Source organism: Nothobranchius furzeri, chromosome 8, assembly GCF_043380555.1.
Source record: "Nothobranchius furzeri strain GRZ-AD chromosome 8, NfurGRZ-RIMD1, whole genome shotgun sequence".
NCBI classification, from domain to species: Eukaryota; Metazoa; Chordata; class Actinopteri; order Cyprinodontiformes; family Nothobranchiidae; genus Nothobranchius; species Nothobranchius furzeri.
The window spans coordinates 55011003-55030935 of NC_091748.1; the positions used below are offsets into that span (position 1 = coordinate 55011003).

A 19933-nucleotide genomic window follows, 5' to 3' on the forward strand; every position below is an offset into this window, starting at 1 on the left:
TCTTTACGCGTGGCATTAGATGATGTTGCCCCTTTAAAAAAGAAGGTAATTAGGGACAGGAAGTTAGCTCCCTGGTTTAATTCTCATTTACAAACTTTAAAACATAACTCTAGAAAATTGGAGAACATGGCACTCTACACACCAGGAGGAGTCCTACTTATCCTGGAAAAATAGTGTTGTGCTTTATAAAAATAAGCTTCGACAAGCTAGAACTGCTTATTTTTCATCGCTAATTGAAGAGATTAAGAATAATCCTAAATTTCTTTTCAGTGCAGTTGCTAAACTTACACAGAATCATAGCTCTGAACCATCTATTCCCTTAGCCCTCAGCAGCAATGACTTCATGGCATTTTTCACAAGTAAAATTAATTCTATTAGAACCAAAAGCATTAGCATCCTCCCTAATGTGATTTCTTCTTCCTCAGTAAAGCCCTTTTCAGATAGACATTCTGGAACATTTGCGGACAATTCAATCCGGTTTTTAACCGGAACTGTGTTTTCAGACACACCACTTTTGTACCGGAACTTGTCCTTTCGGCTGCGTTCACACAGCAGGGAAAAGTTCCAGATGTCTGACAGCGGCGGGGGGGTGGGGTGGGGTGGGGGTGGGGATCGGACTTATGTTAAGAAGAAGAAGAAGAAAACATAATTTCTATAGCGCCTCTCAAGATAAAAATCACGAGGCGCTTAAGCATAATTCTGCGCACACGAAGACGCATAAGAGACCTGGATGATGAAGCTCAATGGTTAAAGGAATCACAGAAGCGGTGTGAAGCGCTCTGTCGCGCGTCTAGGCGGTACCGTAGGAGGCGAGCTGCCATGGTTCGCCGCATGCTACAGCAGCGGGCTATCTAGGTGCGCACGGCGTCCCCCGGTCCCTTCCTCCTCTCCCTCCCTCTTGTCCGGAACTTTACCTCACCAGTCTGAAGCAGCCACCCTGTCCGTAACAAGTCCGGACCTGTTACTAGGGGCTTCGTCCGGATAAATTCCGGAACACGTTATCCGGATGTTTGTATTCAGACAGAAAGGTCTTACGGACAGATTCTGGAACATTTCCGTTTTTCATGGCCTGTCTGAAGGGGGCTTAAGTGAGGCAGCATCCGAGGTAACTGTAGAACCTCATCTGTGCTTGAACCGTTTTGATCCAGTTGAGCTTTCAGAGTTATCAAAAATATTATCTTCATCTAAACCTTCAACTTGCATTTTAGATCCAATCCCAACCAAATTATTTAAAGAAGCATTTCCTTTGGTTACTGCCCCCATTCTAGATATAATCAATCTATCCTTAGTAAATGGATACGTACCACAGGATTTTAAGGTTGCTGTAATCAAACCTTTACTTAAGAAGCCTTCTCTGGATCCAGATGACCCAATGAATTATAGACCAATATCTAACCTTCCATTTTTATCCAAAGTCCTGGAGAAAATAGTGGCCATCCAAGTATGTGAGCATTTAAACACTAATGCTCTGTTTGAGGAATTTTAGTCTGGTTTTAGAGAGTATCACAGCACTGAAACTGCGTTAGCGAGAGTTACAAATGATATCCTCATGGCCTCAGATAAGAATCTCGTGTCTGTTCTAGTCTTGTTAGATCTCAGTGCTGCTTTTGACACAGTTGATCACAAGGTTCTTTTAGAAAGGCTTGAACATGTGTAGGGATCAAAGGAAGGGCGTTAGGCTGGTTTAAATCCTACCTGTCTGATAGATATCATTTTGTAAACGTACATGACAAATCTTCGTCATACTCCAAAGTTACTTGTGGAGTAACACAGTGTTCAGTGCTTGGACCAATTCTTTTGACTATATATATATATGCTCCCAATTGGTAAAATCATTAGACAGCATGATATAAACTTCCACTGTTATGCTGGCGATACTCAGTTATATTTATCCATTAACCCTGATGAACCTAATCGGTTGGGTAGATTACAGGCTTGTCTTGAGGACATAAAAATTTGGATGACTCTAAACTTTTTGCTTTTAAATCAAGGCAAGACGGAAGTTCTCATCTTTGGACCAGAAATCCAGAAAAGGAAACTGCTTAGTCTCTCACCTGACCTGAATGGCATTACATTAATCTCCGAGAACAAAGTAAGGAACCTTGGTGTTATCTTTGACCAGGACATGTCATTCAAATCCCAGGTTTCACAAGTTTGTAGAATTTCCTTTTTCCACCTTCAGAATATTTCTAAGATTAGATGCATCCTTTCCAGGAGTGATGCTGAAAAACTAGTTCATGCATTTATTACATCAAGACTGGATTACTGTAATTCACTACTCTCAGGAAGTCCACAGAATGTAGTTAAAAGTCTTCAGCTTGTCCAAAATGCTGCAGCTAGAGTTCTGATGAGAATTAAAAACAGAGATCATATCTCGCCTGTCTTAGCTTCCCTACATTGGCTACCTGTTAAATTCAGAATAGATTTTAAGATCCTCCTTCTCACATATACAGGTGCTGGCCAGTAAATTAGAATATCATCAAAAGGTTGAAAATATTTCAGTAATTCCATTCAAAACGTGAAACTTGTACATTATATTCATGCAATGCACACAGACCAATGTATTTCCAATGTTCATTACATTTAAATTTGATATTCATAAGTGACAACTAATGAAAACTCCAAATTTGGTATCTCAAAAAATTAGAATATTCTGAAAAGGCTGAATATAGAAGACACCTGCTGCCACTCTAATCAGCTGATTTACTCAAAACACCTGCAAAGGCCTTTAAAAGGTCCCTCAGTCTTGTTTTGAAGGCACCACAATCATGGGGAAGACTTCTGACTTAACAGCTGTCCAAAAGACAATCATTGACACCTTGCACAAGGAGGGCAAGACACAAAAGGTGATTGCTAAAGAAGCTGGCTGTTCGCAGAGCTCTGTGTCCAAGCACATTAACAGACAGGCGAAGGGACGGAAAAAATGTGGTAGAAAAAAGTGTACAAGCTCTAGGGATAACCGCACCCTGCAGAGAATTGTGACGACAAACCCATTCAAAAATGTGGGGGAGATCCACAAAGAGTGGACTGCAGCTGGAGTCAGCGCTTCAAGAACCACCACGAGGAGACTCATGAAAGACATGGGATTCAGGTGTCGCATTCCGTGTGTCAAGCCACTCTTGAACAAGAAACAGCGCAAGAAGCGTCTCGCCTGGGCCAAGGACAAAAAGGACTGGACTGATGCTGAGTGGTCCAAAGTTATGTTTTCTGATGAAAGCAAGTTCTGCATTTCCTTTGGAAATCAAGGACCCAGAGTCTGGAGGAAGAGCGGAGAAGCACAGAATCCACGTTGCATGAGGTCCAGTGTAAAGTTTCCACCGTCAGTGATGGTGTGGGGTGCCATGTCATCTGCCGGTGTTGGCCCACTCTGTTTCCTGAGGTCCAGGGTCAATGCAGCCGTCTACCAGGAAGTTTTAGAGCACTTCATGCTTCCTGCTGCTGACCAACTTTATGGGGATGCAGACTTCACCTTTCAACAGGACTTGGCACCTGCACACAGTGCCAAAACCACCAGCACCTGGTTCAAGGACCATGGTATCCCTGTCCTTGATTGGCCAGCAAACTCGCCTGACCTTAACCCCATAGAAAATCTATGGGGTATTGTGAAGCGGAGGATGCAATACGCTAGACCCAACAATGCAGAGGAGCTGAAGACGACTATCAGAGCAACCTGGGCTCTCATAACACCTGAGCAGTGCCACAGACTGATCGAGTCCATGCCACGCCGCATTACTGCAGTTATTGAGGCAAAAGGAGCCCCGACTAAGTATTGAGTGCTATACATGCACATTCTTTTCATGTTCATTCTTTTCAGTTGGCCAACATTAGAGAAACAAACATTTTTTCATTGGCCTTTAGAATATTCTAATTTTCTGAGATACCAGATTTGATGTTTTCATTGGTTGTCACCTATAAATATCAAAATTAAACGTAATAAACATCGGAAATACATTGGTCTGTGTGCATTGCATGAATATAATGTACAAGTTTCACGTTTTGAATGGAATTACTGAAATATTTTCAACCTTTTGATGATATTCTAATTTACTGGCCAGCACCTGTAAAGCTCTTAACAATCAATCTCCATCATACACCAGTGACCTGATTGTTCCATATGTTCCTAACCGAGCACTTTGCTGTCAGACTGCAGGTTTACTGGTGGTGATGTTCACACTTTAAACTCCTCGTCTTTGTTTACAATTTCTTCCAGGGTGGTGCTCCCCCCATCTAGCCACACTCCTGAACAGACATTCCCCATCACGCACTCTGCGCTCCTCTGACCAAGACCTGCTCGCTGTTCCTCGTTCTAGGTGTCGTACTCGCTGGGACCGGGCTTTCTCAGTCCTGGCACCATCACTCTGGAACCAGTTGCCACCCTCAGTTAGGCTGTCCCCATCTCTGCCAGTCTTTAAGAGTCACCTAAAAACCCACCTCCTCCGCTTGACGTTCCTTGAACGTGTTTGAATTTGGCCCTCTTTTATGTTGATTTTATTTCCCTGTTTTCATTGGTCTCTTTATCCCTTGTTTTACCCATTTGTCTTCTACTATATTGTTTTACCTTTTTTGTAATATTTGAATTGCTTTTATTTTCGATTTATTCATCATATTTCATTTTTCTCATGTACCATGTTCAGCGTCTTGGGCTTCCCGACAGGGTCGCGGAAGGCGCTTTATAAATAAAGCTTTGATTGATTGATTGATTGCTGAGCTGTGGAAGCCTCATGGAGGGGGCCATCGTCTTGAACACTGTTGCTAACCATTTACCGTATTTTCACGACCATAGGGCGCACCGTGTTATAGAGCGCAGCTTCAGTTATGGGTGTCTTTTTGGTCTTTAACACATACAAAAGGCGCACCGGGTTATATGGCGCGGGCATGGTAAAACGTACCGGTAAAACATCTGTGCTGGCACGGGACTCGGAACACATCAGTGCAAATCAGACATTGTGAAAATTATAAACAACCAAAAGCATGCTTCACTTTACTGCTCTAGTCCTGGTTCAGACCTGGTTTAGAGCACACGTGCACTTCCTCATTGCGTGCGCTGACGGCTCGTGCTCTTCTAATGGGCTCGACACACGGGAGGCAACTTCGCCTCTCCTCCATTCATTTTCAACGAGACATGCGGGTCTCCCTCCTACTAAAGCCAGGCGTACACCGGGAGTGCTGCAGGAGAACACACAGGGATTTATGGGGGTTGGATGAGGAAAACGAAATAAAGAAAGTAAATCTGTGTTTTGTGATCAGTTTAATTTGACATGAACACGACAAACACGCTTTCTTGGCAATCTTTGTGAGTAAAACAATTTGTAGAAATAAAAACGAACGGCGTGTATTATTAGGGAAATGGCGGGCGAGCAGTGTTGATGCATGATGGTGCATGCGCCGTGAGCGGTTCTGGTACTTTTTGGGTCGCAGCTGCTCGCAGCGCCGCTCAAGCGCTGATGCGCTGTGTTGAAGTTCAGAATGTGTTTACTGGTAGTTGGTGGATTTAACCACATAAACTTTCCACATGAACAAAATCATGTGTGTGTTTTTAATAGGCCTAAGAAAATAGTGTGATTTGAATTGTGTTTTATTAACCCTCTGGGGTCCATGGACGCGTCTCTGCATCTTTAGAACAGGTCTGATTTGGGACGCTGTAGCAGCAAGACTCCGCCTCCCTGAGTTTCGGTTTCAATTCAGCTTTAAAAAGGTGATTATGAACTACACCCCAGTTTTTAAATTTTGTTAATAGGCAACGTAAAAGCGGAGTTACACTAAACTAAAAAACGACCTATTTTTAGACAATCTGATAACTTGTCAAAACAGCAGTTTAGTAAAACGTGAGAGGGAAAGTGCTTGTGAACATAAAAAACCCACAAAAACATGAGACCCTTTTGCTGTTGGTGGAAGTCTCACATGTTCAATTGATAAAAAGTATCATTATGTAGCTGAGAGAGAGAGGAAGGCTGCACGAGTAACGAGATGTGCTCAAAAAGGAGCCGCTTCGCGGGGAAAGGAGTGGCACAAACGGAGTATCAACAAACTATTAGACAGATATTGACGGTAAACTTCATATTTTGGAGCGATCCGGACAGATATTGTCTCTGCAGTTTAGTAGGCTTTTATTAGGTTTTAATAAAGGATGATGAGAAGGACAAATGTCCGCCAGGCAGTTCAGATAGTACGGCTGTTTTTGGAACTGGAAGCAGAGGAAGTGGACGGAGACTCACAGCCGGAGTCTGAGGCAAATGGCGAGGATGTTGATGACAATGTGGCAAATCCAAAGGTCTGTCTTCGCTCACGTCCGCACGTTCACGCCACGCCCCTTGTCTTCTACTACATTCGCTTCTCACAACAACACAATAGGCGCACCGCACCATAGGGCGCGGCGTACATTTTGGAGAAAATTTAAGACTTTTAGGTGCGCCTTATGGTCGTGAAAATACGGTAATCATTCTCCCTCTCCTGATGATAACACTTTACTTTCCTTGACATTGAATGTGCTACTACTAGTTTACCCGTTAAATTATAGATTCACTAGGATGAATACAATAGTCTATCTCTCACCAAATAGAATATGTACTAAGAAATCACAATGTAACTATAGAAACACTACTTGGTGTGTGCGTGCGTGCCTGCCTGCTTGCTCTGCTCTGCTCTGTCTTCCTGATCCCCAGTGAGTCGTGGTGGATGGCTGCTTATACTGAGCCAGGATCCTCTGGAGGTTTCTTCCTGTTAAAAGGGAGTTTTCCTCTCCACTGTCGCTGCATGCTTTCTTAGTATGAGGATTGCTGTAAAGTCACTGACACTAGTCAGTGACTCGATTAAATTTTCTGGGTTCCTTATATAGGAAACTTTTTTCTGATTGGCTTAATGAATAGACCTGTATTGGAATGTTTATTATGTGAAGTGCCTTGAGACGATGTTTGTCGTGATTTGGCGCTATATAAATAAACTTGAATTGAATTATATTATTGCTGCAATTATTCCCCAAAATATATTTTATTAATATTTTTCTTTCATGCAGAGCTGTCTTTTTCTGGATGGTTCATTACACCAAGACCCATGGGAGTTGCTTTAAAATCTACGTTAAAGGTGCATTATGTAAACATGACGTACTGTGGTTAAATTTGGTTACTGCGACCACTTTAAACAACTCTGGAGCTTTTTATCGGTCGTCGTCAAATTACAATAGTTGGCGCTACAGTATTAGCCCACAGAACACATGGCAACCCCACACTCACTGATGGTAAACAGTAGTTTACCATCTAGTAAACTAGTAAACATTACCAGTAGTACAGCGCTTTGTGATTTATATCTGTGAAAGGCGCTATATAAATAAACTTTTACTTACTTACTTACTAGTTATGTCTCTCCTTCCTCAGTTTTGAATGGAGAAAAACTGACAATCTCTGCGGCCAGCTGGATCCAAAATGACTCACTGTAAATTCTCACTATATTTTTACATGCTGCACCTTTAAAAATGTTTTGTTGGAAAAATTGTTTTTTCAGGTTAAGAGACCGGAACAAACTAAAGCTGGGTGGACACTGTGCGAGTTTTTCCACTCGTAGCGTTCAGCTTCAGCTCAAACTGTACGACTTCCTCGCAGGGCAGATCTCACGAGTCGTGTGCTCACACTGTACGACCCAGTTCTCGGATGCGACCTGACTGCTCACACTGTACGCCTGGTAGCAACACGTCGGCCCTAAAAATATGCTAAAAATAGCAGTTTTTACACAACACGTCAGACTTTTTTGTCTTGTTTTGCCTGTTGTCCTTCGGGAGTGCTGCAGGAGGACACACAGGGGTTTATGGGGGTTGGATGAGGAAAACGAAATAAAGAAAGTAAATCTGTGTTTTGTGATCAGTTTGATTTGACATGAACACGACAAACACGCTTTCTTGACAATCTATGTGAGTAAAAAAACGTGTAGAAATAAAAACAAACAACGTAATATTAGGGAAATAGCGGGCGAGCGGTGTCAATGCATGATTGCGCATGCGCCGTGAGCGGTTCTGGTACTTTTTGGGTCGCAGCTGCTCGCTGCGCCGCTTCAACAGTGTGATACCCTCATGAGGGACGAGCAAAATATCAAACACGCCAGAAGTTTGTGCGAGCTCACGATTGCTGATCGGTAGCTGGTCACGTGGTGTTAATCGCCTCCCGTAACCCCCTGTACACTACACGACGCTCAGCACAAAACTCGCCCCGATCTCGTGGATTCTCGCACGAGTGGAAAATCGGCTCAAAAAAGTGAAAAAGTCGCACAGTGTACGCCCAGCTTAAGTCCAGCTGACCATTTCCAGTCAAATGCAAAACAAAAACCTCTTTGCCCCCCTTTCAGTGAAGAAGTTACCTTAAAGTTTTGATGCTCTCATCGTCTACTGTATTCTTTATAGAGCTGCTTGGAGCCACTGTAACACCATCAGGCCACAGCAGGCTACATCTGGCTTCGAGCTAATGTTTTCTTTTACCCAAGGCTTGAATCTAAGGTTTTATGAAGTTTGATGCCTTGTACTTTTCTTTTTAGTGCAGTTTTTCCCAACAATACATTGGATATCCAGCTTTACACACTCCACAGCTTCATGTCCTTCATTAGTTCTTGATCACAGCAGAAAGTGAAGATTTGTCTTTGCACATTATCTTAGCCATGGCATACTGCATACTGCCTTTGCTCAACTAGTACACCATATCATCTTCTGTGGGTGTTGCTCTTGCAACTGCCTTTAACCAGACTGAGCTCTATGTGTGGCAACGTGAAGAAACGAGGGCCTGGGCAGGATTTGATCTCCAGACTCCCGGGTGAGGGTCATGTGTGCTAACCAGTCAGCCAAAGGGACATTCCCTTGGCCAAGTAGCTAGGGCACATGATCAATCGGGATACAGTGACACGAAGCTCACTCTGTCACATCTGTGCAAAAATATTTGTGGGGTGAAGAGTCCTGACCTGTAACCTAGAGAGACCCTGTGTAAGCCACAGAATTGGGAGGGGATTGGCAATGACCTTGCTTCAGCTCCTTTGGCCTGATGCTGCAAACAAGACTGCTGTTAGCTGTTATCAAACTTAGCATTTAGTCTAAAACTTTATGGAGCAAGCTGTAATGTCCACAAATTAATAAATTGAATCTGGACATTGGACAATGCTGTATTTATTATTGAATACCTCAAATGTTATCTCTATATGATCACAGTAAATTCGAAAAAACATCTTGACCCATTTTTTTCAGCTGGATGCGTTATCGGAGAAATTGAAGAACAAATGAGGCAGACACAGGTTTTGGTTTGCTTGGGGTGAAAATGAGCTGAGAAATCCGTGAGAAATTTTGCAGACTTGGGCATATACCGTTTATGCTAAAAAGCACAAAAGCCTTGTGTTCAGCCATGTCCTTGATGCATAAATTGTCTTTTAGCTGTTTCAGTTAGCCTCTTTTCTCATAAGAGTTGACAGTAGCCCCTTTCGCACACCATCACCTCATGTCTGAGCCACTTTCTTTCTGCTTTAGCATCATTAGAAATGTCATGGGCAAAATTGGGGTTTAATTTTGATCCATTACTAATGCGCCTCTTAGCCAACAGTGAGGGTAGTCACAGAGCCAAGGTAGGGATTAGGTGTGAATTGGAGAGCAGCATCAGCCACACACTGCTCTTAGCAACAACTTTGCTCTAAGTTCCTTGATTCCTTCATGATTTTAAGCACACACCAACGCAGTGTTGATGGAGTCATCTCTGATTGGTGTGTGCAAATTACCAAATGGGAAAACGGCAGACTTGCTGACAAGATAGAATGATAGAAGGGGTTCATAGTTATGTAGATTAAACACATTCTGTTAGCAACACTTCTTTACATTTGAATTTCATTTATATAATCAAATAATCTATTTTAGAAAGGCATTAACTCACATCATCCAATCATGTGATGTTCTTCTTCGGTCAGTATTATGGAAGCTGACTTTACGTTTGTCTAAGCAGCAGAACCTCTAATTGTGTAATGGTGATTTTCCATGTAAGCTTTGTTCAAGGGCAGACGGTACATCTCTCACATGTTCTCGAGCTGGGAGGGAGGTAATAACTGACTGTGGGATTATCAGGTGAGACTCTTTGCTTAGATCTATTCCCTTGAGGTCACCAGGTCGTCTTAATGGCCTGACCTCACACTTTAAAACCTGCTCAGCTGTTTGCCAGATCAGGAGACGGCACAGACTAATAGCACTGGTTAATGGGAATTGCAAGGAATCAGGAAAGAGGTTATGTGTGATGGCCCAGGGTCAATATGTTCATGTATCTGTCACATGTATCCATCTAGATGGCATGAATCATAGAAGTCTTACCTACCATCTTTAAATGAGTGTGCGTTTGTGTGAGCAGGACTGACTAGCAGGCATGTTTATCTATGGGTGGAGAGTGTGTAATGGCTGGTTTGAGTGTGTTTAGTTTTAGAAGTGTGTGCATGTGGCTCCATACTCTAGGTGGGGGATCTGGCAGACAGATTGGGAGCAGCTTGTTGGAAAGAAAGGGGAATAATGAGGCCAACGCCTATTTTCTGTCTACTATTTATCTTTTTTTTTTTGCCCTTGTTCCTTTTTTACCCTTAACACTGTCTCGTTCTTTCTGGAAAAAGTGTTTTACACCTTTCTGTAAATTCTCAGAAGTGGCATCATGCATCTTCTATGGTTATCTTTTTTCAGTCATTTCTTTCACTTCTGATTCTCCTGTCTAAGCCTTTTTCTCCATGCATCCTCCTTTGTGTTCTTCCCCTCCGTATTTGATATACGGTTGTACATCAAGGCAACAATCTCCTGCTGGGAACTTCTGGAGTTTCATTGAATGAGTCTGTCGGGTATTTTTGATATGCAACTTACACTTGTTGTTGGAAAGGAAACATTTTTTTAAAGCAGTCAACCTTTTGAATAGGCTTTGTGTTGGTTAGTGAGATTAAGCTAGCAAATTAGTGCAGGAAATAAACAAATATGTGTATTTGGCATTGGTTTGATGTATGTAGCTAAAAATGAACACTATTAGAACCCACTACCACAGACAAGTCTTTATAAAATCAGTTTAGATTAGAACTTTCTTTTCTATTTACTATTTTTATCATTTTACACTCAACAAAAATATAAATGCAACACCTTTGTTTCTGCTCCGATTTTCCATCAGATGGACTTAAATATTTAAAATTCATTCCAGATACACAATATTACCATTTCTCTCAAACATTGTTCACAAATCAATCTAAATGTGTGATAGTGAGCACTTCTGCTTTGCTGAGATAATCCATCCCACCTCACAGGTGTGCCACATGAAGATGCTGATCCGACATCGTGAGTAGTGCACAGGTGTACCGTATACTGCCCACAGTAAAAGGCCACCCTGGAATGTGCAGTTTTGTCTCACAGCAAAATGCCACAGATGCCACAAGCATTGAGGGAGCGTGCGATTGGCATGCAGACAGCAGGAATGTCAACCAGATCAGTTGCTCGTGCGTTGAATGTTCATTTCTCCACCGTAAGCAGTCTCCAAAGGTGTTTCAGAGAATATGGCAGTACATCCAACTGGCCTCCCAACCGCAGACGACGTGTAACCACGCCAGCCCAGGTCCTCCACATCCAGCAGGTTCACCTCCAAGATCGTCTGAGACCAGCCACTCAGACAGCTGCTGAAACAATTGGTTTGCATAACCAAACAATTTCTACACAAACTGTCAGAAACCGTCTCAGGGAAGCTCAGCTGCATGCTTGTCGTCCTCATCGGGGCTTGACCTGACTCCAGCTTGTCGCCATAACAGACTTGAGTGGGCAAATGCTCACATTCGATGGTGTCTGGCATGTTGGAGAGGTGTTCTCTTCACGGATGAATCTCGGTTTACATTGTTCAGGGCAGATGGCAGACAGCGTGTGTGGCGTTGTGTGGGTGAGCGCTTTGCTGATGTCAATGTTGTGGATCGAGTGGCCCATGGTGGTGGTGGGGATATGGTATGGGCAGGCATCTGTTATGGATGAAGAACACAGGTGCATTTTATTGATGGCATTTTGAATGCACAGAGATACCGAGATGAGATCCTGAGGCCCATTGTTCTGCCCTACATCCATGACCATCCCCTCATGTTTCAGCAAGATAATGCACGACCCCATGTTGCAAGGATCTGTACACAATTCTTGGAAGCTGAAAATGTCCCATTTCTTGCTTGGCCAACATACTCACCGGACATGTCACCCGTTGAGCATGTTTGGGATGTGCTTGACCGGCGTATACGACAGCGTGTACCAGTTCCCACTAATATCCAACAACTTCGCACAGCCATTGAAGAGGAGTGGACCAACATTCCACAGGCCACAATTGACAATCTGATAAACTTTATGCGAAGAAAATGTGTTGCACTGCATGAGGAAAATGGTGGTCACACCAGATACTGACCGGTTCGGAGTCCCCAGACCCCCAATAAAACAAAAAACTGCACATTCCAGGGTGGCCTTTTATTGTAGGCAGTATAAGGTACACCTGTGCACTACTCATGATGTCAGATCAGCATCTTCATGTGGCACACCTTTGAGGTGGGATGGATTATCTCAGCAAAGCACAGGTGCTCACTATCACACATTTGGACTGATTTGTGAACAATGTTTGAGAGAAATGGTAATATTGTGTATCTGGAATGAATTTTAGATCTTTAAGTCCATCTCATGAAAAATTGGAGCAGAAACAAAGGTGTTGCGTTTATATTTTTGTTGAGTGTAATATAAAGAAAAGACAGAGCCTAAGTCATATGGCGCAGTATGGGGGCCTAAATTAAGACTACTGCCCAGCAGCAGGAGGCTATATAAATTCTGAAGCAAACCACCAACCTGATTAATGATAAGCTGGCGCCGGTAACTGAGAGGCTGGCGCTGCTTACTGAGGAATAGCATCTTTACCGGCGTTACTACCAGATTCGCTAGGGACTAGCAGCCCTCGGCTGGTCATTGACTGGTTCACATACTCCCTCTGCTGTCTATTAGCATGGATAGGCTAGCGTTAGCCTCGACGGGCTGGTATTAGCATTGGACAGGCTAGCCATTAGCGTGCCTAGGCTGGCCACTAGCTGGATTTCCTACCCCCTTGATGGACCATTAGCATGGATAGGCTGGCGTTAGCATCGGAGAGGCTAGCCATTAGCGTGCCTAGGCTGGCCACTAGCTGACTAGTGACTCTCTGAGACATGCTAATGGCTAGCCTCTCCGATGCTAATGCCAGCCTATCCATGCTTAAGGTCCGTCAAGGGAGTAGGAAATCCAGCTAGTGGCATGCCTAGGCACGCTAATGGCTAGCCTCTCCGATGCTAACGCCAGCCTATCCATGCTAATGGTCTGTCAAGGAGGTAGGAAATCCAGCTAGTGGCCAGCCTATGCACGCTAATGGCTAGCCTCTCCGATGCTAACACCAGCCCATCCAGGCTAACGCTAGCCTATCCATGCTAACGGACAGCAGAGGGAGTGTGTGAACCAGTCAATGACCAGCCGAGGTCTGCTAGTCCCTAGCGTATCTAGTGGTAACGCTGGTAAAGGTGCTATTTCTCAGTAAGCAGCGCCACCCTCTCAGTTACCGGCGCCAGCTTATCATTAATCAGGTCAGTAGTTTGCTTCAGAATTTATATAGCCTCCTGCTGCTGGGCATGAGTCTTAATTTAGGCCCCCATACCGCACCATAAAGTCATGCCTACTACTTCAGGACTATGGGTCCCATACGGGCCAAAACATAAATGGGAGTCTACGGAGGGATTCCGTTTGATATGTGCCATGTATTTAACATATGATATCCGTGAGTTTTAAAGACACATTTTGATACCAAGAAAACACTTATTTTTGACAGAGAAGTTACTTTGGCTTAATTCTATATAATGTGTTTTTGCAGTTTGTTTTTTAAGGCTGAATTTAATCATGCATTGCTAATATCGAAAAAGCAGATATTGGTTTTGATTTATGCTTTTAGTTGAGCATCTTTTTTCTTGGGAATCATTTCTGACTTGTCCAATTTAATCAGGTGTCATAAAAGATTTAGCTTTGCAGGTCGATCTATCCGTGCACCATTGGAGTGTCAGCAGGTCTACCATTGGCCTGAGTGATGTTGTGTCTTGCCGATCAGAGTTCTACGTTAGTTGGCAGACGTAACGTTAGAGCTGCAATGGATAAAACCAACAAAGGCAATGCCTGCTCAGGAACAGTGCTCATTTGAAATGCCTTTGGCATCAACTTTGGACTATTTAGACCTTCGCTTTTTTTTAAGACATGAGCAGAAAGAGGTACTTAAGTAATTTATTTAGAAAATGATGCATTTGCTTTTTCTTCTTTGATAGTGTATGGGAGACTGCCCTGTTGACTGATTACTGTAGTGATGAATATTTCACATTCAGTGTGTTTACAAGTGAATCTAAGTTGATCTAGGTTGGTCTAAGGTAATAAACTGGAACCCTTTGTCCTAGTTTACATGTGTGTAAGAAAACCAAACTCTCAAATTAAGTTTGTTCCACTTTGGAATAGAAGGCGACATGCATCCTTTCCTGTGTGTATTCTTCCGGTTAGTGTATGGCAACACAAATAGTTAACAAACTCTGGCAGTATTGAAGCAAATTAAGTTAAAACAGGAAATGTACGATGGTCGAAGGAATGGACAACAACATTGCAGCACAGCTGATTTGGTATGTACTGTACTGTTTTATGGTGTTACTCATGTTACTTTGTGGCGATGACATTATCAGAAGACCACTTCTGCAGTCTGATCACTTTTACCAGTTCCAGCCCGACTGAGTCATTTACATGCAGATGAAGTTGGGTGCTTCAGCACGATTAGAACCAGTTTGCCATCAGCAAGACTAACACGTTTACATGCATTTAAATAAAATGTCAGTCTATTTAAGGCAACAGTTTGGTTTTCTGATGCACATGTAAACACACTGAATGTTTGTTGCTCTAGTGGTCCTAGCGCTGACCAATTGCGTGCAGACACAGTTCACCTATTTATCCCATTTTTCATGATAGTGTTGAAACATTTTGAACTAATCCTTTGGCAGCAACACAAGATAACTACCGGTAGTTAAAATTCCTACATAGAGTGCATTCTTAGGAGAAAAAATGGCTGCAAACAAAACATCAACTTTGGCTCCAGTCAAAAAATGTATCTGGCAAAAAATACAACTGAGTTTAATGGCGTCCACTCTTAAAAAGCAGTTGCACCCCCTTTTAACCTTGCAGATCTGAATAGTGACTTGCACAATCAATAGTGAAAACCACTTGGGATTAAACATTGGAAATCAGATTTTGGGTTGCTTGTAAAGTCTCTTTTTGTAAAAAATAATTCTACTGAAGTAGAATTTGTGACCACCAATAGTTTGTTCAGACCAGTGTTTGAAAAGTGAGAGACAGTACATGGAAAAGTGATCAGCCTTTTGGAAGTCTGAGCTGTACAGAAATGAGCCAGTGGGCAGCTGCAAGAACATCGTAGTATGGTAACTTAAAATGATCACCAGCTTGAAACTGCATCTCCTGGAAAGTGTCTGCTGCTTGGCTTGGTTATTTTGACTGAAAGTCAGTCAGACAGACAGATGGGTAGCCCCGACCACCCTCTTTGGCCGGCTCTCTGGTTCCTTTTGTCTGCCTGTCTTGCAGCATTACCCCTACAGTTGTAGTTTCCTAATTGCTCTGAGTCCTGCAGAGAAGAGTGACTATATGCAAGGGTTTGGGGGTGGTTCTTCATCTATGATGAGGTGCTTTTCCTTCACCCGCCTGCTGCTGGATTTTGCTCTTTATTCCTTTCTTCTAATCTCTTTTGTTCATCAGTCTGTTCATTTGGCTAAGAAGCTCAGTCCACTTTGCTGCTGACCTTATCACATCTGGTTCTGCCTGGATTTCTGTGTTAAACTGCCTCCTACAGACTTATTTACAGATATACATAAACATAAATGACAACTACATTTTTTTTTAACCAAACAAGTGAATATTTTACATAAAATGTCCTCACTAATTAGCCTGGCCTGCCAGACTCGTCCTCTGTTTAATTCTGCACAGAGAAAGGTTCTTTGTGCAGAATTAAACAGAGGACGAGTCTGGCAGGCCAGGCTACTCACTAATACCACAAGGCTACTATCACAAAATTTTAATTTAGGTGCCAAGAAAGTATGTTTTTCAACTATGCTTATTGTTGTCTCTAAATGTAGTATTTTCTGTCTATTCAGGCACCTCTGCAGCCACCTCCGGGGTCTTCTGCCTCGGTGGTGGCTGCTGCAGCTGCGGCTGCGGCGGCGGCAGCTTCAGGGACACCCCAGTCTCTGAAACTTACCTACCCAGAAACTCTGGATCGCATTAAAGAGGAGTTCCAGTTCCTCCAGACACAGTACCACAGGTGGGTGTGTTAAGGCTACACCTTTTCTGCAGTTTTGTGTTCGCTAATGGTACGCAAAAATCCAGCTTCCACATCAAGCACTGTTTAATGGTATTGGCCAGACTCGGCATTAAAATTGTAGAAATTCAGTATAACTACACTTAACCATCTATATGAATATGAACTGGGTTCAGTTTTTTATTTTCTTAAGAACTTTTGTCATAAATCATTACAGAAAATCAAAATCTTCTCATCCAAACAGTGAAGGACTGTGTTCCGCATACGTCACTTCAACACGTAAAACAACGTAGCTGCTGTTGCAAGTATTGTGAATAACTGTACTTTGATTACTTTCGTGCTCTTACTTATTATGGAAAACTGCATTTACAGCTTCAGCAAAATGTCTGAGCCATATGTCCGGGTCGTACACGCATTTTTAAATAACACCGGTCTGATCTAAAATAATAACCTACATCTACAAATCCATCTAGAACCACACCGGTACTGCTCTAGACGAGTCCTGTTAGCATGACTGCAGCAACAATGCTAACTGTTAGCTCCGGTAAGGGAAAAACAAGTCATTTGGGAAAACCACAATCTAAAAGATGATACCCATCAGTGTTTCCCCTAGGAATTTTTCCAGGTGTGTGTGTGTGTGTGTGTGTGTGTGTGTGTGTGTGTGTGTGTGTGTGTGTGTGTGTGTGTGTGTGTGTGTGTGTGTGTGTGTGTGTGTGTGTGGGTGGGGGAGGGGGCTTGGGGAGAAATCCTGACACATCTCTAAATAAAGTAAAATTTTCCAGTGCAGATTGGAGACAACCCATAGAAGCACTGATTTGATCTCATTTCAGAGAAAAATAGCACAGGTCAGATGCACCTAATAAATAACAAACTCAGGAATCTTTATTTGCTTCACTGTTCTGGTGCTGAGAATATCACTAATGCGGATCAAAGGAGATACACAGATGAATGCACCTCTTATTTATTATTTGGAAACTACATTTACTGCAGCTGGCAGAGATTTTTTCTATTGATACACGGAATTTACAGAATCATTTTAAATTTTAAAAGGGGAAGACTGCAGGAGGGAGCAGTAAAATACAGGGGGTCCCCAGCAAAAACAAGAAACTACGAGTCTGATGAAACCCGCTGGTTTTCCATCAGGCAGTCACGGGGCAGCTCCAACGACCCAGTGGCTGTGCTGGGTCAGTTATCGAGCCCAGTCCGGTACCGGCTCGGCTGTGAACGAGCCGAGGCGACGTCGTGCTCTGCTTAAGAAGAAGCGTTATTTTCCCACTTCAGAAGAAGCGTCCAACGTGTTTTTACGCTTTCTCCGAGACATGTCACGTCGCTAAGTTGTTAGCGCCGCGCGCTAACACGTCAATAGAGCAGCGTAGCCTACTGGAGGTTTTAAGGGTTCAGATGAAAACACCCGACCTCTCACGCTGCTCACACATCGATCTTAAGTTGTCGCTGTTCCGCTCACGCCTTAATGCAGTATTAGATGTGGTTAAAGTCAGACATGAAAAAATAAATAAATTTTACATGAATAAGAAATAAATAAATTTTACATGAATAAGTGATGCTTAGCCTGGTGGGGGGAGGAAACCTGGCAAGATCGTCAACACTCGTTTATCTTAATGCTATTGAAACATGTAAACCAAAAAGCATTATATCCACTGCTACCTTTCTAATTTTAAACTCAGTAACTTATGCTGTAACTTCACCTTGCTCTGCCTGCTCCTCCTTGCTGCCCGCCGGCTGTGATCACAAGCGACAACATAGTAGTTCCCGCTGCTTCTTCGGGAAACAGCACAAAAAAAAAAAAAAAACTTGGGATCTTGTAGGCGTGGCGGTGGGATTTCAGCCGTGGTGGCTTGCCACGGCTACGCCTATGTAAGGGAAACCCTGCCCATATTTCAACAATAGATCCTCCTGGGGCCATCCTGGATTAGTGCAAACAACGAGTCAAACTAACGAGTTACTCCAGCATCAGGAAGATTTATTCTGGTAAGCAATCGCTTAAATATTGTATGGAGTTATATCAATATATACACGCAGTGGTAAAACTGGCAGGGCATTATTTAATTTATCTGTTGGTTACTGAATTATATTGGGACAGTATGATGGAGCTAAGACCTATAATCAGCTGAGAAACTTGTCAGCTTAGAGCTCCCGGTAGAAGCGCTATGAGCACAGAAATGAAATATTTAACAAAACTTAATAAACTTCCGATTTTTGTTCTGAAGATTAACGGACTCCTCCCCGGTGTCCAAATCGGGTCACGGGTCTTCTGAGTCAAACGGTCTGAAACACGTCTGCACCTCTGGTAGTGATATTCAGCCAGCACCGGGGTCGGAGTTCGGTTGAACTTCTCCGGTAATCCAAGATCCGTTCTCGTTGCCATATCCCAGAGAAAAAACAAAACGACTAGCAGAGGCTTCAGAAGCTACATCTGATTGATGATACATTGTTCTCTGCTATTACGCTAACGCAGAAACACCGGAGTCGGGGGTTGTGTTCTATAGCTGATTCTGCAGATCTCTTTTTGAAGCATCACCAGCTGCCCAGGGCTTAGACCGTAAGCTAGTTTCTGTTTTTGCCGCACTAGTCAAAAATACCAGATTTTATTAAAATTCCAGCTATGAAAATCCAAAAACCTTCATCTGAGGTTTTAATACTTCTTTACACACACCATTCAAAAGAATTTAGCCTCTGGCCAATATCTTCCTATAAAATGAAACTTGCTTTTAAATTTAACAAACTGAAAAGAATTCTAAATCTACAAAGCCCTCACATGGACACATTTGACTATAACTACCCATACTGCAGGTTTTTTTAGAAAGAGTTTGGTTCTCTGTAATAGTAAAGGACTAAAATATTTAGCTTGAAATATTTAGTAGATTGAACTTTCCTGCTTTGTGGTCACACCCAACCATGGAGATGGCCCCACCTGTTTCTGTTTGGTGTCTTTTGTTGTTGCTTCCCAAGTTCTTGAACGCATGGTGTGCTTGATGTGCAGGAATGTGCCCAGAATGCTTTTCGAACGTGGGATTTGTGTTTTTTGTGTAGCCCCTGTTCCCCACCCCGACCTCCATCCTACACTCTGCTCCCTTGGCAGACCTTCACAAGGTCCCCACCCCCTGACTCTTCTCCACTCATCCTGCTTTGATTCAGCTGGCCAGAATCCCTTTCTGTCCCACTTCAAACTTCTTTTGTGCACTACCCCCCCTCTACACACACACACACACACACACACACACACACACACACACACACACACACACACACACACACACACCGCTCGCCAACCCCTGCAGCTACTGTTTCCCTGTTCAAGCAAACATGTGTGTGTGTGTGTGTTGGTGTGTGTTCTTATTTCTCTGCTCTCAACAAGCTAAAGTATCAGAATCCACAAAGCACAGAAACTCTGATTTTTACATCTTCTCATAAAAACTGAGTTTAGCATTTATTTGCTGTTATCTGTGTAATGCACGCAAACGTCAACGGTAATATTCTCAAGGTTTTTGAACTGTTGTATAATCTGTCTTTAGCTAATATGAACGTCTGCAGAATTCTTAGAGTCCACAGGCTCTGCGAGA

General features: G+C 42.9%; 1 protein-coding gene across 7 annotated transcripts in view; it reads left to right on the forward strand.

Annotated features, from left to right (window-relative positions):
- tle2a (TLE family member 2, transcriptional corepressor a) overlaps positions 1–19933 on the forward strand; it is a 62235-nt gene that overhangs the window by 14163 nt on the left and 28139 nt on the right. For 6 of the 7 annotated variants that reach the window (XM_015971398.3, XM_015971399.3, XM_015971400.3 and 3 more), the window contains exon 2: positions 16189–16355. The exons of the other annotated variant lie outside the window; for it this stretch is intronic. In XM_015971398.3, the coding sequence (XP_015826884.1) occupies positions 16189–16355 (167 nt within the window). The remainder of the gene's footprint in view (positions 1–16188; positions 16356–19933) is intronic. 7 annotated transcript variants of the gene reach the window in all.